This window comes from Drosophila subobscura, chromosome E, assembly GCF_008121235.1.
Source record: "Drosophila subobscura isolate 14011-0131.10 chromosome E, UCBerk_Dsub_1.0, whole genome shotgun sequence".
NCBI classification, from domain to species: Eukaryota; Metazoa; Arthropoda; class Insecta; order Diptera; family Drosophilidae; genus Drosophila; species Drosophila subobscura.
This window is the reverse complement of record NC_048531.1, coordinates 11,669,748-11,692,305: the sequence shown is the minus strand read 5'-3', so window position 1 is coordinate 11,692,305 and position 22,558 is coordinate 11,669,748. Positions and strand designations below refer to the sequence as shown.

Sequence of the window (22,558 nt, the reverse complement as noted above, 5' to 3'; positions counted from 1 at the left end):
TGGTTTGTTAAGAACAAATGTCTAATAGTTTTAAATTAATTTCCTTTATGGCTTAGGCTTAGCTTAAGCATTAAAAGTGTGGGTTTTAGGATTGTAAGTACTCGTAATTATCCACAAACAAAATAAAGAAGATAATTTTAGAAAATATAAGCCAGAGACCTCTGAAGCTTTCTTAGATGGCAGCTACTTAGATGGAATAATTGTCTTTGACTGGTTGAATCCCTTGAGTACCTTGAATTTCACCATTCCGTCTTTTAAGGAATACGAACGAATTATACATTTGGTTTATCTTTTTGTGTTGCTCCTCTCTGCTTTAGTTTAATTATCACAGCACTTTTTGATATTGTTTTTATTGTGCAAAATTATACGTCCCTTCAACAGAATCCATGAACCTGGTCTCTGTGTGTGACTCTGTGTGGAGCGCAAGTGCTTAACAAGTTCGCCTCTCTCTCTCCCGATCTCTCATTCTCTCTCTATATATTTATTTGTTATATCATTAAGCTATTTAGTATGTCTCTTAATAGTATGCTTAGTGGCAAGCTTTAGCCAAGCAATAATTTGTTAAATTAATTATTGAAAATCTTTGGTTTGGCCTGCATCATCTTCCCAGCTACATACGAGTACGAGTATATAAAAGTTAACTTTTATATCATTTTTTGAACCTCCAAACGGAGTAGATTTTGGTTTTTGCTTTGTTTTTTCTTGCTTATTTTTGGCAGATTTCTGTTAGATTTGGGCAAAGTTTTCCCCCGACCTTATTGCGGCTTTTCTGATCTGCAACCTTCCCCCCGATCGACAGTGTGACAAAATTTTCTAGGTTTTATGCTAAGAATTGACTCTTGGTTTGCGGTTTTTGTTAGCCTACTTTTCAGCGCGAAAAATTCAGCGTTTATATTTGTTGTTCTCTGTGTTTTGTTTATACTACATATTAAGTACATACGAAGTTGTTTTTAACTCTTGATATATCTAAGTTAAGTTCGAATTCATATACATATAGTAGTTCTGATTGATTCGCTAATTTATTGTGGCTAAAATGGAAGTTCTTCGCTAGCAACTCACACTAGATATGGTCCTATTTATTGGGTCTGTCTCCCTAGACGACGTTTGATAGCAAAATCTAAAATACGATATGAGTTACCTTGAGTATAGTGTCTCCTACTTATGATATACGCCTCTTGAGCCTATCGAGGGTCATTGGCAGATGCTGATCCGTATCTGAGTTGAGAGAGTTTTAAAATTTGTTTAGGCCTAGTAAATATCGAATCAGAATCACGTAACAGGTGCAGGTCCATCGCATTCGTATTGCAGTGTTTGTTTCATTTTTAGTTTTAGTCGAGTTAAACTATGTATTTATAGCTGATAGAAAAATATTGGGCGATGCCATCTAGAAGGCCTGTATTGGTCGATAGAGTCCCGTGTAGCCGCAGAGCCTGGCCCGCATGGCCGGGATGAGGAAGGCGGCCAGCGAGATGTCCTTGAGCAAGTCCGCACACTCACACACCAGGAGGTACATCTTGTCGCCCTTCTGCGAGGTGCTCTTGTGCAGGGCAATCCGCCGCAGCCCCGCCGCACGTGGCAAGTATCTGAAATGTTCCATGCACGAGTGAAGGAATCAACAATCAAATTCCAGGCCAAATCAGGCTTTTGCCCTCACACATACCTGTACAGCATCCGGGCGCCTGTCCAGTAGAGCCAATTCTTTTCAAACCTTTCGCCATCGTCTCCCTCGAACACCTGCGGAATTAAAATTGAATTTTTCATGAAATCTGTGGAATCATTCGACCGGGGCAGCGGCAGTGGCAGCGGCAGCGACCCCAACCACCTGCCTTGAACACAGTAATAATGTAGCCGGTGGCCGCGGTCTGCGACTTCTTAAAGCTCCCGGCCTCGTTCGATGGCAGGACCAGCGGCGGCCGGCAAATGGACGCCACCTCGCTGTAAAGATCAAGAGTGTGGGCGGCAGTGTATCTGAAATGGGTTTCAATTGAAGATGGAAAATATCATGGGAAACATTCAAATGGACTCAACTCACTTGAGGGCCTTTGGCTCAAACTTGGACAGCGATGAGACGCGTAGGCTGGCATAGAAATTGGAAGGATCCGTTTGCAGCGTATTGATGAGATAGTACGAGATGAATGGGAACTCGGCTGTGAAAGAAAGTCAGTCAAGTAAACGAGAAGTCCCACTGCCTCCAGGAGAGACACACTTACAGTTCTTCTCCATGTTGGCCAGAAGCATGCCGCCCACGGCCGTGTTGGCCTGCTGCACCTCCGTCACCAGCTCGGAGGCAATTGAACGCTGTTTCAGCAGCGGGTGCGCCAAGGGAGACTCCATGACGGGATCGATGGCCTCCAGCGGACTCATCAAATGCACCAGGATGCATAATTTCGGATCGGAGACTTCAAGAACGCTCAGCGGACTGGCCGTCTTGCCATCGGCACTCAGAGCGGGCAGCTACAAGGCGGAGTTTTAGATCTCGGAGATCATAGGTAGGAAGAGCTGACTTACCGGTATACCGGCTGGCAGGAAGCGATCCACGCTATGCACGGGAATGATGAAGCAGTCCCGATCCAAGGTGGCCAGTGAGATCGGCTCGGCTCGCGTGACTCCAGTGTGGCCACCACCACCAAAGTTCACTGAAAAACGCAGTAACTGAATATTAGCGATCGAGTTTGATAAGCTAAGCAAGTGTACAGTTAACGGTTTAGTTGAATAGTTAACCAACGGCATCGATGGCAAGCTTTCGATGACAATTACAACACTCGAATGACGGAAGCCTCTCATTGGGTTGATCCAGTGCGTTTGTGAAGCATAGATAAGCTTTGCCTTGGAGATTAGTAAAGTTATAGGAGACTGATCAAGTGGATCTCTGTCATTGGTTTATTGGCTCCTCCACCCAATGCTCTTTCTGTGGTGTTTGTGGTTGGTTCCCAACAAACAAAATGTTACCAACAAATTACTGAAAGCATCTCCTCTCCGCTGCCTCGCTTTCAGTAAAGAACCATCTCAAATGTTAAGTAAAAAAAGGTAAACAGAGACGAGCAACCGTAAGAACTGTATCTGTAACGGTGGGTTAGCTACAACGTGCGAAAAACGGAGTTTAGATGGGGAAATTGGTGTAAGTTTTGGTGTTTGGGGTGTTTTGGTGGGTTCGGTTGTGGGTTTGGGGTTGAAACTGGAGGAGTCTGGGTTTGATTTGTGTGCGAATGTTTGTTTGTGTGGGTGCGTGTGAGCATTTTGGCAATGACGTTAGTGGCTGATCGATTGGGCAGCAACAACAACAACTAGTTGAGACCGTAGATCCAGTTGGATCGAGTCTATGTGGGATATTTTTGAGGAGATTCAAGTTCAAACCTTGCCGCGTGGCTGCAGCCGCGGCCGTTAGCAACGTGGTTGTTGCATTGGCCACTGTTGCATCACCATATCCCAAGGTTGTTGTTGCTGTTGCCAAGTGATGCTGCTGCTGCTGCAGCTGCTGCTGATGTTGCTGCTGCAGGCGTAGCATACTGTTATTCGCACTGCTGCTGACAGTACCCGGTCCGCTGCTACTGCTATTCCACCGCATCAGGGAAAAGGACGGCCGGCGGTCGACCAGCGGCTGTGGGGCGTCCAACTCATAGGGCAGGTTGCCGGGCAGGGCGAATGACGTGGCTGTGCTCGATATCGGGGTACTTGGTATGCCTGAGAATGCGCTACATCGTTCTGCAATGGATTCTCTCGATATTTATAAGGACACAAACACGCAGCAGTCAAACAACAAACAACATACGAAATGAGTGTGTGCGTGTGTAGGTGTGTGTGTGTGTGTGGGCGGGGGAAAATAATAAATAACAATTAGGTTGGCTCAATGGATTCGAATCCCTCTCCCCATCTGTTATTATTCACTGGGGACGAGACAAGACACATTCATCAGTTTCTTCTGTTTTGGGTTAGGTTGGTGGGCTTTGGGCTATTTGTTGGAGTTCGCATCCAACTCGCAGCCACACCGCCCACCGCCCACCGCCTACCGCTAAAGTGAGACTCAAGGCCATTGCCAGGGAAGCAGGAAGTACAAAGAGTTAAGGGGGAATACAAAAAACACTTACATACGGCTGTGCTCTAGCTTTCTGTACGAGTGTGTGTGCTCTGTGGCCCTGAAGCCAAGCCAACTGGAAATCGGAAGATTAGCTTATGCTTCCACTCACACCCCTACGATTGGCAGGAAGACCTACAGGCACGGGCACATGCATTAAAGATGAAAGGTGGAAGAGAATGCAGGAATTTGGCATGATAACTCTGCGACTTCTGACTATCGCACTACTTGGCATTCTTTTGGAATTCATTGAATTAATTTTAAATCAACGTTAAAACTGTTGGCCAATTGATAACAATTTAAATTTATTTTCCAATGAGGGACACATGTACATATGTAAATATGTTTTTAGTCTGTTTTGGTCTCTCTTATAAATATTTAAACCTCCATTATCTTCCCACCTTTGAGTGGTATCCATCGTGCCCATAAGCTGTTTGTAAAACTGATGGGAACATTTCAATGAATGCACTGCAAATGGATGAAATGTAAATGGGGGGTTAATGGAGCACAAGTGACGGAGGGCCACGCTCAAGCGAATACAAGGGGATAAGTAAAAAAGGAACGACGGAAAGGAACAAGAGAGTGAGAGAATGGGAGTGGGGTGAGGTGAGCCATGTTTGTGGATGATTGAAATGGGCGCTAGGAGAAACGGAACATTTGCTTGTGCTGTGCTGTGCTGTTGGTTGTTGCTGCTGCTGCTGTTGCTGTTGCTGTTGTTAGTGCCGCAAGGCGAACGTCAATTTACCTTCGCCCACGTCATAGCCAGGACGATTGGGTGAGAAGAACAGGTGTGTTCGGTAGTGGATCTCCTCCGGCTGCTGCACGAGGCCCATGTCCCGCGACCGTTTCGTCCGGTTCGCCTTCGACTGTAGCTTCCCGCCGCCGCCGCCGGACTTGCTTGCCCCCTCGCGGAAATTCTTGCGGAACATTAAATTCATCGTGAGTACGGTGGGTATGTGGTACGGGCTACGCAGTGTAAGAGACTTGTTGTTTTGGTGTGGGTGGTGGTGCTGCTGTTTGTCCTGTTTGACCACCGCAAGGAGCACGTGTGTGCGGTTGTGTTGGCTGTGTGGGTGAGTATTGGTGTATATGTTGGTTGGTTGGCTTCTTTGTTCGTTTGTGTGGCTCTCTTTTTGTTTGTTATCTCATTTGTTGTGTGGCTGTGGATTTCATTTGGATAACTTTCCGTTATTTTCGTTTCTTTTGTTGCGCTTTCGCTTTGTTAACTTTGTTATTATCAGGAATTGGTATTAATTTTTGTTTTAAAGGACTTTCCATTTACTTGCCCTTAGCCAAGGACAGAAAATAATGATAACAGGTGTAGAAAAGTTATCTCCATGTTTTTTTGGTTACTTAAAGGGGAAACAGTCGACTAGTAGACACCCTGTGAAATGGTTGATGGCACGACTATCGACCGCTGGCTATATTTTGTGTGTGCTTAGGAAATGTGCAGGATGTTCAATCATAGAAATAATTGAATGGGGAAGAGTGCTTTAAGGCTTAAATAATGCTACATTTTTACAGTCGTTGATTGGGTACCCATTTACTTCACCGAATAGTGTCGAGGCACTACATACCCTGCTCTGAGAGCGAGAGTGAGGTACCCTCGTAGACCTTCCGGTTCGTTGACTTGGTCGTGCGGCCGAACCAAAATGGCTGTTGTCCGCGGTAAAGTGGCCCAAATGGCTTTCGGGGTGTTTGTGTAAGTGCCGGTGTTGGTTGGTATGTACAAAACTGTATTTGCAAGTGTGTGCGTGTGAGGAGAGAACGGCTTACGGCTTACGGAAATTGCCGGTTTCCGTCTCAAAATTACTTAACTCAAGCGAACCGAACCAAACTTTCAGGATACGTAAGAAGCAAAGGGCAAACAGAGAAAAAGGGGCAAAGTGGAGAACCGGAAGCAGCGGGAAAAAGCGGCAAAATAAAATTCCAAATGCTTGGCAATTACGATTGCCTCTAAGCTAAGGGCACTGAGGCACTCTCGGCTGGTAGGTGTCAGTGGGTATCCTGAGACACGTTTGTGTGAGTTTAATTAGTTTTATGGTCGCTTATTGATTGCCTGGCGCGATAAATTTAGACAGCTGTTTCCGAGAGACGAGCGGTGAACGGGGGGATGGATGTTGCAGGAACGTTGGACCGACTTTGAGTACAAATTGAAAAGTGCTTAGCCAAGTCCTGGGGCCATTTATAAGCAGCTTGCTGGCAGGCTCAAATGAAGCATAAAAAGGGTGTTCCCAAGTTACCAGGCAAACTCAATTTAAAATTATTCAAAGTCTGTGAAGGAAGGGCATTCCACAAAGGGAACTCTTGGCTTTTCTCCAACTAACTTGAGGCAATTCCGGCTAATCTCATTAAACTTGATGTGAAACGAAATTGCCAAACTTAATCTTAGTGAAATGTCAAGAAGTTTTCCCATAATAATTTGAAGAATGATTAACACATTAGGAAGTCATAATTTGCACTTGCATCATGTGTACCCTCTGGTATCAAGTAGGTTTCCGCCAGTTTATTACTCATACGAACGGCCAAAGGCCCCAACTGCAATTCCATCAACAAAATTCCTTTCGGCACCCACTTAAGCTCTGTTTTCAGCACTCCCTCAATCACGCAGGCCATCAACGAAACCAGGAATCTAACAGAACTACGCCAAAATGGATCGTAAACATTTTTACAGCATTTTCAAGTGGCTGGGCCCCAATCTAATTAATTGTTTTTACGACCCCAGTTACAGCAATAATAATGCCTATCATTAAACATTCAACATACATATGTACATACAAGTCAAACAATCGAACGGCCAAGAGATGAGATCTGCGGGGCAAGAGCAAGGCGAGCGATAATAACCACAGAAAATAAAGGAAAACAATTTTGGGAAGCCGCATTTCGTTTCGTTTTCTGGCCAAAAATAAACAAGCTAATGAAATACAATTTTTGCGTCTTCTCCTCTGCCAAAATAAACCAAAACGAGCAAGAAGAAGAGTCACAAAAATTATAAAATTAGAATTTTGCCAACAAAGAGAGCGAGAGAGAGCGTGGGGTGGAGAGGGGCATACTGTGCTGTGCTGTACATGACCTAGACAGGTAAGGCAGCCGGGTCGGACGGCCCTTGACCTTGCCGAGTGTGAATCGTAAACTACATACATATCACGTGCATGAATATGTGTGTGTGTGTGTGTGTGAAGTGCCAATGCATTTGGGTTCTGTACCACATCTGAGTGTGGCCGATACCTACATATAGATACATGTGCCTGGCTCTGTCGATTGGCACTCTGAAATCTGATTGCTGAAAGAGTCAATTCATTTATTTCTTTATTTTTGCTTTTAGTTTTCTATTTTGATAATTCATAGATCAACCCATTCGACGATGCAATTTGAAATCTCTTAAACAGCTGCAAAGTGTTAGAAATTCCACGGGTGAAGGATCCCAAACAGTAAAAATTCGAATATCCTCAGGCATCTAACAAAATAAGTTGCACTTGTTTCACCCTTCTGAAACAGCTAAACTGAATATATGCAGAATTGATACAATGGAACGATTGAATTTTCACTTGGAATATCTTTTGTTTGTTGACATTTTATCCTTTTATTGCTAAAAATATTTCACTATCTCCATGCGTGCACGTATACACAAATCGGTTAAATTATGGTTTAATTAGACTAAAACTGAGGCCACATTTAATTTGGTTTGCACTTTAATTAAATGAATTCGTATATTATTTTTCAAGTGCAACATTTTGTGGCATTTTCCGCTTTGCCAAATTGGTTTCAGCTAGTTTTGGCTGCACACAAGCACAGGACACAGCGACGCAGAGGCACAGACCGACCGTGGTTCTCTTTGTGTTACGGCCGTTTCGTTTGTGCGTAATATTCAGACTAGGACTGCTCGGCCCACTAATTGGTTTAATTCCACATAAGTGTGCAGACCCGAGTCACGACACTTAAACGGGCACTATCCAGATACACATGTATCCAATGCCATGCGTCACCCGGTGGGGGGCCAGGTGGCAATCAATAGAGAAATTGGGAGACCTTATCGAGGGGACGATTTAAGGTTTTTCCAATATTCACACGCTTTATCCAACGCGCTCCTTCCGACGCAACAACTCAAGGAATTATGAACGTTGTACGAACATGAACTGCCCGCGTCGCGTCAGATATACAACTGGCACTTGGAGAGCTTTTCCGCTGACAGGCGGCCATGCCATGCTGGCGACGGCGCTGTCAGATCTCTCATCGCTCGCACGGCGAGCGTTTTTCATTAACTTTGTATGCTACTCTATAACTTAAATATATGAAAAATGACAGAACAGAACCAAAAACAAACGAATCGCAGACTGAAAGCTCTGGCCTGCTTGTCTTCGTCACTTGTTGCGCATACGCCGCTTGTGAGGGACCGCTAATGCGACTGTTGTTTGTCACATTCATTAAATATGTATGTCTTTATATCAGGGCTCGGCACGGTCCTACCTATTGTGAATAGGAAAAGGCTCCGCGCGGGGCTGCCGCTCACGTACACGTGTTTTACAGTGATTCTTCCCAATACCAAAACAGTGCAATGAAACATATGTTTTGCGTGCTGCCGAGACCTGCTTTATATGTATTTATATTTAATACACATCTGTACATAAAACATTATACCCTATTTACTCTTCGAGTACCAGGTACAAATATGAACATACCTATATGTGGGAAGCATTTCAGGGCTTTACGAAACGCCAACAATTAACGCCAAATGAAAATGAAATCGAGTGAAAAACGTCCCACAGGGCAATGGCGTAAAGTAATGTAAGAAACCCCGAAGCAGAAGTAGGCCAGTCGAAGTGGGTTGAAAAGGGCACTTGGAAAAGCTATACAAGATATTTTCTTTCTGTTGAGGTGAAAGCTGATAAATGTGTAGGGTTCTCATCGTCTCTAGGCGCTCCATAACAGCATTTGCTATTTTTCTCAGCTTTAAATATTAATTTCAATTTCATTTCCCCACCTTGTTTCCCCATATAAAGGCTGTCTTTCATAAAGCATCAGCATAAATGAACTCTTTTTCACATAAGCTATGGGATACCCCTTATGGCATTTTTTTCCTTCCCCCATTGTAGCTTTTATTTCCTTTCTATTCGGCTTTGCTTCTCAGCTGCCCCTTGCTATCCGATAGGCTTTTTATTGATTATTTCCTGTCTGTGTGGTTACCAATCACTCTTCATGCTGTGGCTATTCCCAGTACCTAGTATAACCTAACCCCACCGTTCGTACCCCAACGAGAGGCAGGAACCACTGCCAGAAGTTTGGCTGCCAACCGGAAATCATTCAATCTTTTTTAATTTTTTGTTTCTCTACTAATTGGTTTACCACAATAAATGAGCATCTTTATTGCCAGCTGCAGAGTGCTACGAGAATTGAGAAGAAAATCCAGTCATTGGTCCAATGGTCAAACAAACAGATTTTGCATTCATTAATGCCATCTAATAAATAATCGTACTTCGAATAGAGAAGCTTATTTTCAGGCAGGATACGGCTAATAGCGATAAATATGTCGCTTGGAAATTATTTCCAGATATTTTGGGTTAATTTAATATACTATTTATCTATTTAGATAAAACGTATTCTGCAGTTCGGCTAAGCACCAACTCAAGTGCAGCAAGAGCTAACCGCATTTGTGAGGTTTTTGGGGCTTTAGACAGTTGTGTCCGTTTTCGACTTGAACTGGCCCGGAGCCCCAGAGACCAGCTGTGATTTACATGTGTCCAAGTTGGAGCGCTTCTCCTGCCTCCTTCCCCGACAGCGATTGTCATGCAGCCGGCTTGGGATTAGTGCTATGTGAGATGGCCCTGCCACAGGACCTGCTCTTCCCATTCTCCTTCACTTTTAGGTTGCATGCGGACTAACTGCGGCAAAACAACACGCAACACTTCCACTGTACTGCCACTAAGTGACTGCTGCAGCAAAGTTAATCAGCTGAGGAAATACCCTATTAAAACCACCAACTTGGGATTACTTTTTATGATCTATCCGAGTAAGTTATTGTTCCTCAGTTGATTGCTTTGTCGATTGTGAGTCGACGGGGATTTGGTTTATTAGCTTATCGACGCATAAGCCACTTTTCCAAGTACTGGTCCTTAAGCTTCCACAAACCACCCTTCGGGACACGATCTAAATGAGATTCCATGCTTTATAAATTCAAATGAATTCCATTTTCATGGCCTTCTCAAGTACTGCAGGATGGCGTACGGGAGACTTGTGGAGCACTGGGGAAAAGTGTTGAAAATGTCGCCGTTTCCCATCCGTTGTGCACTGCACACTAAATCTTAAGTTGGCTTTTCGGATTCCCGTTATGAGCTGCTTACCGTGTGCATAAATATTCCTGTTCCTCTAACCATTTTCCACTCTCTGTACCTCTCTCTCTCTCCCCGTTGCGCTCGCTTCAACTGCTGTTCTTCTCTCTCCTGCCTCTCCCTCTTCCTTTGTGTAGGTTTAAGCAGGTCGTAACTTTTACCGTTTCTTGTTGCCTTTTTGCTTTTTTTTAGTCTCTTCGAAGTTGGTGCTAGGCACGTGATTTTTCTCTCTCTCTCTCTTATTTGCTTCCTCCAGCTCATTGTTCTCTCTCATTAGGGTTTCTGGTTAGGCTGTCATGGCAAATGCCATTTTGATTGTTCGTTATTGAGTCCTCCGCCAGGCCATAATCTGCATTATTTGCCTAATTTATGCCACAAATAAGTATGTAGTTTGTTCATTATATTTGCGGTTAACGGCAGTCGACATAAGCCTTACATTTCGTCAGGCAGTTCGATGAGAGAGTCAGAGCTCTATCTATGGCATATTGCATATCTTGATGATTGTCTTCAAGTTTTATATTTGTTATTCATTTTAGAAGTCAGACAGCTAAAGCTGCATAAAAGGTATCACATAGCCGACTCATCTTTATGTCTGCACATCAGCTTTAGTGCTCCGCTGCTGACTAACGCTCACATGACTGGGCTCCCACTGACTGGCTCTCCCCCGGTGCTGTCCATTGCATTTGATGCATGTCAATTCAGAAAATAGTTTTAAAAAAAGTATATTTTACCTCTGCTTTGATTCTGATAAGCGGATGTCAAAGATAGGCGGTTGATGGACAGGGAAACTACGCGGGAATATGGTAAAGGGAATGACAGCTAGAACGTATGCATGTACATAGCTATGTACATATGTATCAGTCATTTAGTACGAGGGTATCCCCGACGTCACCCAACGGTGCTTATTCACACTTTTGTCAGCGCAGTAAAATATTATCATGACCGAATGAGCACGGAACCCTTCTTAACCATATAAAATTTGAAATTCCATTAACGCTACCATTGAGGAAAAAAGAATAGAAAGAAATGGGACCGGGCATTATGATGTGAACAGAGACCATAAAATGGTAGTGCAAATTGCAAGTAAATCTGTGTCAGCATTTCAGCTCTCGCTGCATCAGTTTCAATTTTCTCAACTGCTTTTCCTCGCGCTTGTGGAAAAGGGGGAAGCGAAGAGGGATGCCAGAGGGCTGACAAGATGGCCGGCGCGCCAAGGGAGAGCATAAATAACGGCATCATTCCATTTCCGCGAACATAAAATTGAAAAATGTTGTGCAAATTACGTGTAAATACCAAAAACAGAACCAAACAACCAGCACCGAAATCGCAATGAAAGAGCGCGTAAATGTTGCGGCCGGAAACTGTTTCTTCGTGTGTTTGTGTATGTGCGCACTGGTCCTTTTGTGCATGTGTGTGTGGGTTTGTGATTGTGTCATGTGAGAGCAAGAGTGTGTGTGCCTGTACCAGGCGGAAAGTGTGGCAACTGCATTGAGGTTTACGGCGACGGAGGCTGATTACACTCCCATTCGTACCGTGCCACGTGCAGCAAACTTTCATGGTAAACAACATTCTCTCATTGCGTTTTTTATACCCGGGGATACAACTTTTTAAAAAATAACTACAACTGTGATGGCAGTTTAAACGAATTTCAACAGATTAGCTGCAAAGTTGAAAAGCTCGAATACTATTTCATCCGTATGGATATACCTAGATTTGGTGTTACAACTTGACTGCACAATATTTATGGATTGTTAATTGTTTTTGCATTTGTTCTTTTAAAGCAGATAAAATATCAGAAAAAACGTCCATAGTTTGGAATAGTTGAATCTAGCCTTCCCACAAGCGTTACTTTCTAGGGTAATTGCTGGCATGCTCGTTTCTTGCCTTTCGTGTCGTTTGCCTTTCAGCCAGCATAATTCTCTGTGATATTCCACACTTGATATTTGCATAACAGTCAACCACAGTCAAGTGCTCCACAAATATCCAATTACCAAATAGAGAAAATTGCGGCGTAAAAACTTGTTAGCAATTGGCAAGAGCCAAAATGCTGATGTATAAATAATTCCTAACCATTATGGGTGTGCTGACACAAGTGGCCATAACCTCACATAACAAACAGGCAGCGCAGTGCTCCCACATTCGCCTGTCTACCCAGCAGGAAATTGCCATAAGCACGCACAAATTGTTGGAGGGTGAGAAAAGGAGAGCATTTGCACAATTTACATGAAATTGGTTTGCACTTACGGGCAGCCCCCTTCCATGCTGCCCCATACACATAGAAATATACGAGTATGTACATACTCTATAAATGTAGACTCACTCATGTAGTCGCATTTGATGGGCTCGGGTGGGGGCTCGTTGAATTGCCTGAGCCAGCTCATCAGGGTCGCCAGTTTGTTGCGTTTCGTTTGGGTCCGCTCGCACTTGAGGACCGCCTCAGAGTCGAGCTCGAAGCCCGGATTGAATTGGCCCATGTCCCAGAACTTCTGGACGGCGTTGCGGTACATTGTACGTGGTGCAGCTCTCAACAGGTGTCGGCAAACTGAAGAGAAGGAATACCTTGCAAAGGTGTTCTGATTGATAGCTGGGCCTCGCGCAGGCAGCCATAAATTTAGCTCAACCACTGATAACAAAGACCAAGTTACATGTCAATCAAATGTGAACTTCTTTCCACATTTTCCCCCTTCTTTATTCGTTGAGCAACCACACAAAATCCCAAACTAATTTCTGCTGTCAATATTCATAATAAGCGCTGAAATCAAGGCTGAGACAAAGGCAGGCCCCGATATTTATGGCCCTCTGCTGCAAACACATCTTACTGGCAAGCCATAATTCACAAAAATCCACAACAATGGAAGTCGTAAAATTGAGAAATTTATTTGCATAAAAATGTATGGGAATGGCATCATAAAGTGTCTCTCGCGGGGGTCCAATGAAATTTCCAGAATTCAAACTAAATCAATCAATTCCAAAGTAGATATATTTTAGTATTAACTAAAATAAAATTGATTTCATAAGAATAAATGATTTCCTTAAACAATTAGCACACTGACATGCTTAGAATACTCAAATAATATTTTATTTACTTTCTTAAAGTATCTGAAAAATGTCCCCCACATAGCAATTTGAATTTGTGAAGATTTGAGCTCGTAAAGTGTTTTTTGTGAGATTTATCATAAAGCATTAATCATTCCGAGCGATTGCAGCAAATCAATTATCCACAAAAGCGAAGATTCATCATCTGACTCCGACTTTAACTTGTCTTGGCCCCTGCTCATCACAACAGATTATCGCCAGCGCCGCAACGCCGATGCGTCGAAACTTTGTCGCAAAGCAAACAAATTGGGAGAGCATGGAGGACACAGAGGGCGGCCTAGCGACAGAGGGAAAGCGAGACTAAAGAGCTGTTAAGAGCTACTCCTCCTGGCCGGTGTCAGCGATTTTTCACTTTAACAGCTTCGCATTCATCTCTAATAAGTGGCATTGAGAGCGTATCTGTGTATACATGTACCGATGTATAATGGCGTCTTTTGGTGTATGTCTGGCCAAAATAAAACTGAATTTTGCTTCTTCTTCGGCTTGCCGTTGCCTGGCAGCATTCTCTTATTGCATTTGCATGCCGAACAAAATTTCCATAAGAAAATGGCATAAAATCATACAATATTAACCAAAGGAGAGGCAGCGCAGAGGGGAGAACTTGCTTGGATTAGGAAGAGTAAAACTTTAGCAACCAATTTTCTTTAGCATAACTTGCAAGCGCTATTTAAGTTCATTTTTCGGTTTCGTTGAGAGCTCTTCGAGCTTCTTTTGACTCTTTCACGGAAAGACAGCTACGTAGACAGTTTTTAAAGAGGATTATAAGAGAGAATTATAATTAAAACAAAATCAAAATACCTTTCTGATCTTTGACTACTCAGTACACAACTATCTATCTTGAGAAACTTCAAACTTTTGTCAGCTAGCAAGTTCCTATTGAATCCTGTATGACTTGTCCGCGGTAAGCTAATGGTGAAGATGATAAATACTTGAGGATCTGTAGAGAAGGGAACCTCTTCAAAGGAGCATTCCGTTTCCTTGTTTTATATCCTATACGTGACTCTCCATTGAATGCATTCTCAGCAGGTGAGAAGGGGCGTTGTTGGGTGGTAAGTAAGTTGGAAATGGGCGCTGCACCATCGGGACTCATGCTTTGGCATTCATTTTATTTGCGCATTTCTTCATCATTCGTTTGCTGGCAAGAGAAGATTGTGAGGAAGGCCAGGAATGTGGGACTACCGCGACTGAAAGCGCGGCCAGACCATAAATTCCACGTGACTGTGTGGGCAGGCAGAGAAGGCTGCACCTTCACCATCGTAAATGAAGACATTTTGTGGCTCAAAAAAGGGGTTTATGGAGTTCTTAGCCAGGCATATGCATTAAAGATTTTTATTGTTAGATTTTCCTTGAATTATTTGAGCCCTCACACATACAATATATTTACATATATGTATGTATAGGGACATAAACAACATAAAGTATGTAAATAGCCAGCATATTTCTTTATGGCATTTTTGCTTTCTGTATAAATAAATCTGAGCGTGAAGAGTAAAGGCTGCCAAGTGGATTAAATATGAAGGAAGGGCGAAGCTGAGAAGGAGGGAACAGCCCAGAGCATGTCGGGATACTTGGGCACTAAATAGAGCATGAAATCGAAGGAGAAGCCCCCAGGATTAGCCCAAGCCCTAAGTGAGCAAAGACATTTTTATGACTTAATTTACAAACAAAGTTTTGTAAGTTTAACGAGTGTCTAGCAAGCGATGCGAAAAATCTGTGATAAATAAGTTTCCCAAAATACTTTGATACGCTCAAACCTCAATTGCATCCGAGTGCACTTTTCCCCAACATAGTCTGAGATGATCTTTAAATACGCTACGATACCACTTGGCTGCCAGAATAGGATTTTCCTAAAGCTGAGCCAAGCGGAGGTCTGTTCCGGCTGACCTGCTGCAACCATAAGAAAAACATCTTTGAGCTTATTTGGTGAGTCAGTTTTATAATGAGGTTGACCTTACTGCTGGCTTGCCCTTTGCCTGTCACTGGTAATCGCATGGTCTGACCTCCACTGACAGAGTCCAAGGATGAGGCGAGAAAAATACTTTAAAAAAAGTATCAATTGATGGAGCCAAAGTTCTGTAAGTTGCCAAAAAAACAAACACCTGCAGTGGCAGTGGCCGTGGCAGTTGCAATCTGCATCTTTGTTGCGGGTGCAATTGCTGTGCGGCCGTTGGCAAAGTCATAAATTTTGATAAATGAAGTGGGATGCCGTGTCGCCAGCTAGTTATCAATGTTGCCATTGTCCGGGCTGAGTCTGTCCATCCGTTCTTCCTGTTCGGCCCATGTTTGGCAGACATCCAAAAAACAAACACCCACTCAACGCTTGTTGCTGCTGCTAGGATACCCTTTCCATAGCCAAAAGGTCTCTTTACCCCCGAAGAGCATCTAAGTTTCGCTGCTGTTGCTTCTTGAGTGGGACGGATGCCTTTGGCTTTCCTTCTAGTTGGCTTTTCAATTTACTGTTTGTTTGGGTCTTTTCTATGGAATTTCCCATTGTTGCGGTGGTGTCAGAGCAATTGTTGTTTCACGTTTTCTCGCTTCTCCTGCTCCTTTTGCTCACCTGCAAAAATGTTGCTCATGCATATGCAACAGCTTCCGAAACGCTGCATAAATCATTCGCAGCGTTGCACGCTGAGCGAACGTTTTCGTATCCCCCTTTATTGACTTTTTCTGTCAGCATGGGCAAAATATTAATTAACTAGAGACAGAAAGACACAATGAGATTGAGGGAAGATTAATGAGTATCTCACGGTCTGGCGCTCTGTCACAACTACAATTCTGTTCCAGCCTGTAAAAGTTTGTCTGTTTCTGTCGTAGTCAGTGCCCTCAATTATGTTTAAATTTACTTGGTTAACATTGATAAAACATCGAAGGGAAACCGTTTTAGGATAGATTCGAGAAACTGATAAACATCACATGCTGATTGTCAGCGATAAAATTTGTATGTAAATAAGGTAATAAATAACTGAAACTGAAATCTCAGGAAGGCAAGAGTGCAAAACTCTTAAACTAATTTGGATAGAAACAATAGAAGTGGCCATGTCGTCTTGTCTATGCCGAGAGCTTTCAATAATGAATTATGTTTCTGCAAGGTTTGAGGGACTCAATCTATGAGCATATATACATACATATATATCTCATCTTATTACCTTATCAATCTTACTACGACAAAGCTCGTAGCAACCATTTCAATGAAATCTATTTTGGTGGCAATCAAATCTAGTTCTGTGATCTTTGGTAGAAACTCTGCCGGTTTTTTGGGACTTTCGCTTGCAATCAGCGCTGACAAATTGCCAATCGATTTTGAAAAGACAGACTGCAGCGCCTGTGCGACTTTTTCCCTCTCAAACGCTCTACGCTCTATGACTGTCTGTGGAAAGAATAACAAAGTTTTGTTTGCGTTTTGATGATTGCCGAAGACAATGAAATGGCAATCAAAGTCACGTGCCACCCATCGCCAGCTGCAAAAAGTTGCATGTAGATTTGTTCGGTGGGGAAAAATCAAATAAAGGAGGAGAAAAGTATGGGAGAGAGAGGGAACGGATGGGAACGAAACGTATCAGGCCCACAGAAGCTAAGGTACAAATATATTTTTGCTGTCTATTTCGTTTTGAATGTCGGAAACAAATGGCGCGCTTGGGATGCCCACACCAAGACCGAGAACAAATCAAAACATAAAAAGAACAACGCATTTCAATTGCATGCCAAAACCGTGTCTAATATGCTCATTAGCCCTTTTAGTGTCAGATAAGACACATTTAACAGATTTGAAATCTTGTTCTTCTTTATTTGATTGTCATATCATGACCCTGAGCCAGACCCTGACCCCTGCCACGACTTACCTTTGTTGCTCGGTCCATTGGCCGTCTGCAGCGAAGACATGGGTATGGCCAGGCAATTGCGCGATGGGGCCGGCACCGACAGTGCCAGATCCTGTGGCGGCTCGGAGCGCGGACATGGCGTGTACGCAATCTTGCTGCCACGTCCGGGCGTGGGACTGACCCGGGCATGACGTCCACCGGTTACGGTGCCTACGCCTCCGCCTCCGCCTCCGCGTTCGCTCATGTCTGCCTTGGACTCACACTTTTACTGGGCGGATAAATGCATTTTGCAGCGGCATCCGCTCTGCCCCAGAGCTGAGAGTGGACAAGTGGAGCAGCTAAGGCAGCAGGTTTGTGGTTGAATTATGACATATGGCAGTGGTGTGGCATGCAGCCCGCTTCCGGCTCTTGTGTGTGTCGATGTCGATCCCAGGCAGTTTACGTTAATGCTAATGCACGGATTCCAAATATCTTCGGGGGGGAAGGGTGGCTTTTAGCACTCGGAATGGCCGAAACTTTTGCATTCAATTGGCGGAGGCTGGGTGAGGACTGCGACCTGAGTGCACTCGTGAATGGCTGCCGAATGAGCTGGTGGAGGCAGGCGATGCGGTGTGGTGTTGTGGTACCTGACCGTGAGCAAGGCTAAGGATAACACACGCGGCGCAAGGACAAGGACACGGGGATACAGCCAGAAGCAACGACAGCGGCAACGGCAGCGGCAACGGCAACGACAACAAATCGAAACTTTACAACATTCAAAACGGCTCTCTACTTCACTCACTGTCAATGCAACGGCAACACGGGGCTACACCAACAACATTTGCCACATCCACGTGCGACCAGTCGACTTGCACTGCTCGATGTCCTGTTGACGACTGAGACGAAGGCGGAAAGTGGAAGTGCAGCCACAGCCGCAGACACGGGCGTACAGTGGGAACAAGAGGACAAAGAGGCAGAGCAAGACGACAGCTTCTCGTGCGGGCATAAAAATAACACGATGCCAAGTGCCGACTACACACAGTGGTCCCCACTCCGACGAAAAGAGGTGGTAAAAGCCAACTCATTTCATGAGCGCTGTGGGTAAAATGATTGTAATAGAGAATATTCCATAGCTTTCAAAAATCGGATGCATTTTTATTATGTGAGTTTATTGTTTAAAAAATAAGCCCATTGTCCAAACCATCTACCTTTTGGATACTTTTTTTAATTTGACTGTGCAAACCCACTGTGCGACAACGACGACGATGACACCAATAACAACGAGAAAGGCCGAAGCAAAGCAAAACAAACAAAAGACTCGTACTACCCGCCAACCCATCCATCCCCATCACACCCCACCTTTACAAATATCCGACTCTCTCTCACGGTTAGCATCCTCCACGTTATATATCAGCTGATTAAATATTTATTGTACCCTTTATATATTTTTTTAAAATGTATTCCTTTTAAAATTATTTTAAAAATATTTCCTGATTTTATTTACGTGCTTTTTCTCGACATGAAGTATGAATGTAAAAAGCGGGCAGCTACATATGCATGTACATATGTACACATGTAGGTAAAAAGTTCAGAAAAGCTTTTCGGTTCTGTTAACTTTACAGAATAGCTTTTTGCCAGTGATGTTTCGCTTTTCGGTTATGTTAACTTTACAGAATAGCTTTTTGCTAGTGATGTTCGCATTTATAAATATGCTTCTTTATGGCGGTAAGTTAAAAAAATCTCTCTCTACCTTTTCAATTTTGCTACAACAAAATGTAACACTACATAAAATGTATTGTTAGATGTAATGTAATGTATATTTAATGTATTTTTCCATTTCCCCGTTGGAAGATGTCGGATTATTACCACGTATACGCAATGAACTGTAATGTAATGAAATCGTACCACTCGTACATCCACTGCTTCAACCGATTCATTTTCCATTTTCTGAAAAGATTCACAATGATCTATAAAAGATTTGCATCCCATTCCCGCACCGCCAAAGTGGATTAGCAAATAAAAACTTTACATTTCTCATTTAATTTGTATATTCTGTTTTGTCTTTATTGGTTTTAGTTCTTGCCTGTTAAGTAGAATATAATTATTATTAAAATTGTTCTTTTAGATTCGTTTCGGTTTCTGCTTGCTCTCAGATCACACGGACCGAGCGTGGAATTAGTAGTGGCATTTTATTTTCTGGTTGTAGTTCACTCTGATCTGATTATGGGTCGTGTGACCACATTAATACTTTTCGATGGTTCTCACTGCAATTTTCTATTTAATCATGTCTCTTGAGGAGTTAGCTTCAGTTCCAGTTGGATATTAATTCTCGATTAATTTAATTACAATTTAGGGCTTAGAATTTACAGTTTATAAATTTATTTCAGTTGAGTTTTTCCTATGGGTGAAATTATAGTTTAGATTTAGGTGTTTTGGTGTGACTATATAGTTATGACTGCAGCTGTACTGTTGCGCTGCACATTGTGGTAGGTAAAGCTTTATGTATTCAATATCGATACTCGTTATATTAAGTTTTAACAATTATGCTCACTTAGGCCTAAAACATATCGGTTTGCCCTATCAGTTTGAATCTGATGCCCGTCTCTTCTCATTTATTTCTTTATTTTGTGAGTAGGAAAAAAATGTAATCAATTGTTGCTGTCATCGGATCGAATAAAATTTATTTTGCCAAACATTCCGGGAACTAATTTGAGTATCTGTTTTTTTTTAAGTCTGTAATTATGTGTGGGTGTGTGCGTGCTGACAAAAAAGAAAAATCAAGTAACGTATATTATTAAAACTTAAATTAAATATAAAAAACATAAATTCATTTGTATGTGTTTAAGAAAGCTACAAAATACAAATACAGTATTGAAGTCAAGTCATAAAACTATTCTTGTCAGCATTACCTATCACTAAATTGTATAAGAACTTTATATTTAATCAAAATGCTTTAGTATCTCTATGTAAATCTCCTGTTTGCATACCCTATAATATCCATATACTATCGTTTAAAATTTGATTCGTTCAAGGCCTACAATTGCTTTCCACACATATTTGGATATCAAATCTATAACACGCCTGACAATTATTGGTTCAAAGAGCTGAAGGAATCGTTCAAGGTCGTTATCAATATTGGGTTATACGGCATTCGATTATTCTCGTAGACATTTAGTGCAGTTCCAAATTGAGGAAAAGTGTGAAACGGGCAAACTACATGCCTGGGGTATAGGTACATACGGTTATGGTATATTGGACATCAAGAATAACATTCATATTTCGATATATGTATGTGTATAACATATTTATATAGACGAATTTCTTCATGATGAAATCTCTTGTTAGGTGGTTTATTGGGCATACATTACATGCATTACTTGTTAAATTCTTATCGCATTAAAGTGGAGCGTGCATATGACGTGCCTGGGGTCTCTCCAGTTCCAGTTTGGGGGCTGGCCGCAGATCCTTGACTATCCATCCATTTATTCGAGTATGTATGGACTATGGCTACGCTTAACTTAATTAACTTGACTTTGGAGCTCAGTGATCATCATCAGCCACAGCAGAGTCAAACACACAAGAGGAAATAGTATCCTTTTCGCCAATTCGTATTAATGAGAGGGGATGATGAAGCTGTGTGTTTGTAGAATTTCTTGTAAGCCAATCTAGAAACCAGTAAAGTTCCCAACAGAATATAATAGAAAAGAAGAGAATTTTTTGCGAAAAAAGAAAACGACAATTTGTTGGTTTTTTGTTTCGAGGTTTTTAAAATGTTTGTGTATTTTTTTCAAAGAAAGTTCTGTTTGTTCTTGTTTGTTTGTTTGCTGATGCATTCCATTCATCTTCATGTTCTGTTGCAATTTTTACAATATTCATAAATATAGTTATTCATATATGTATATGTATATATAGCATTATACATATATTTATTCATATAGATATAGGCGCAAGATGTTGGTTTTCTTTCTATGCCCTTCAAAATATTGTAATTTGCTAAAAACATCTTTTATTTGCTGCTGCATATTTTAACAATGTTCGGTTTGGTTTTTTAATAGTATTTATTTTAATTCAATTTTATGGCTTTTGCTTTGCAAACGAAAATTAAAATTTATGCACTTTTAGAATGTTTGGATGAAATCGGAAAACCCAGCACCATTTCTACAAGGCAAATCTGCTGCATAATTTCGAGGGAATGGACACACTCCTCGAGTGCAAAGACTCAGCTTGCTGCTCTAACTGTACTGGCTTTACCCGTTGTTGCTTTAGTTAAAACAATTAAATTTTCATCCCCAGTTTAACAATTTTGAGAGTTTTGAAAAAATTCGTGTTTGTCCTTCGCCTTCAATTTTTTTAGATTTTTTGTTATAATTTCATTGTTTTAAAACGCACAAATTTTCGCTACAAAATCTTTTCGTTTTTGTTTGTTAAAAAAAGTTATAGAAAAGTTTTTCGTTTTTTTTTTTGTTCATATCTTTAGCGCAAATGGTGTTTTTGTTTTAGTTTTTTTGTGTTGCCCTTCAGTGACCTGTCCAAAGTCAAGCAAACAAAAAAGATCAAATTTCACTTAAATATTATATTATAGAAAACACGCAAGATATTTGTGTTCCTTTTATAACGTTGAAGTTATACTCACAGTAGATTTTTGCAGTGGAGAAGAGTTAGAGTTAGCATTAGAAAGAGATGCTTGATCAAAGTAGGATGGTGGGTGTCTGGATGGGTGTGTGACGAGCTGGGGTGAGGTATGGGGGTGTTTGTGGATTGTGAACAATCGGTGAACAAACATCACGACAAGTTTTGTTTGGTTTAGTTCAGAAAAGGAAACAAGGTTTTCGATATGAAATTAAATTTAAACCAAGTACAGTTGTGTACAAAGTACAGTTTGCTTTGGTCGCGCAGACTTTCTTCTTGTTCGTTAATTAGGCAGCAGTACACAAAGAGAGAAAGATAGGCAGATAGATAGACAGATAGATTGATAGTTGTTGGTAAGGTTGGGTGGAGACAGAGCGGGAAGGTAAAAGCTTGCGGTTTGCTGTGGGTGCCCAATGGGTTCTTGTTGTAGTTAATTTGTTGTTGCTGATTGGTTGGATTGCCCTTAATCTTAAACCTTTATTTTAATAGTATATATTAGAATATATGCTAAGCTTAGTTGTTGGCTCTGTGTCCTTTGTCTAAGTTTGATTTGGTGATCGTGCTTCTATCGTTTGCATTTTGTTACATTTAAGACAATTGTCCTTGCATTTTTCTAGTTTTTATATATATATATATAT

At 42.0% G+C, this 22,558-nt stretch overlaps 1 protein-coding gene across 8 annotated transcripts; it reads right to left on the bottom strand.

Annotated features, from left to right (window-relative positions):
• Window positions 1-119: 119 nt before the first annotated feature.
• Window positions 120-18,071, bottom strand: LOC117890429. Of its 8 annotated transcripts, XM_034795251.1 has the most exons (9): window positions 7,305-7,385; window positions 4,818-4,989; window positions 3,355-3,702; window positions 2,509-2,636; window positions 2,211-2,454; window positions 2,033-2,147; window positions 1,827-1,968; window positions 1,661-1,734; window positions 120-1,583 (listed from the first exon to the last, which is right to left on the bottom strand). In XM_034795251.1, exons 1-9 carry the CDS (start codon window positions 7,314-7,316, stop codon window positions 1,385-1,387), a joined length of 1,434 nt encoding a protein of 477 aa, XP_034651142.1. In that variant the 5' UTR covers window positions 7,317-7,385; the 3' UTR covers window positions 120-1,384. The 8 variants fall into 8 exon arrangements, with proteins under 8 accessions (XP_034651142.1, XP_034651140.1, XP_034651141.1 ...); XM_034795249.1 differs by lacking the exons at window positions 4,818-4,989; window positions 7,305-7,385 and adding an exon at window positions 17,334-18,068; XM_034795250.1 differs by lacking the exon at window positions 7,305-7,385 and having other exon boundaries at window positions 4,818-5,329.
• Window positions 18,072-22,558: the final 4,487 nt, after the last annotated feature.

Bases quoted from the DNA above. Each gene is read 5' to 3' on its own strand.
- LOC117890429 (XM_034795249.1), bottom strand. From the start codon at position 17,556: ATGAGCGAACGCGGAGGCGGAGGCGGAGGCGTAGGCACCGTAACCGGT. The intron at 1,735-1,826 runs GCAGGTGGTTGG...TTAATTCCGCAG, and splicing joins ACATTATTACTGTGTTCAAG to GTGTTCGAGGGAGACGATGG. The intron at 1,584-1,660 runs GTATGTGTGAGG...GGAACATTTCAG, and splicing joins GGCGCCCGGATGCTGTACAG to ATACTTGCCACGTGCGGCGG.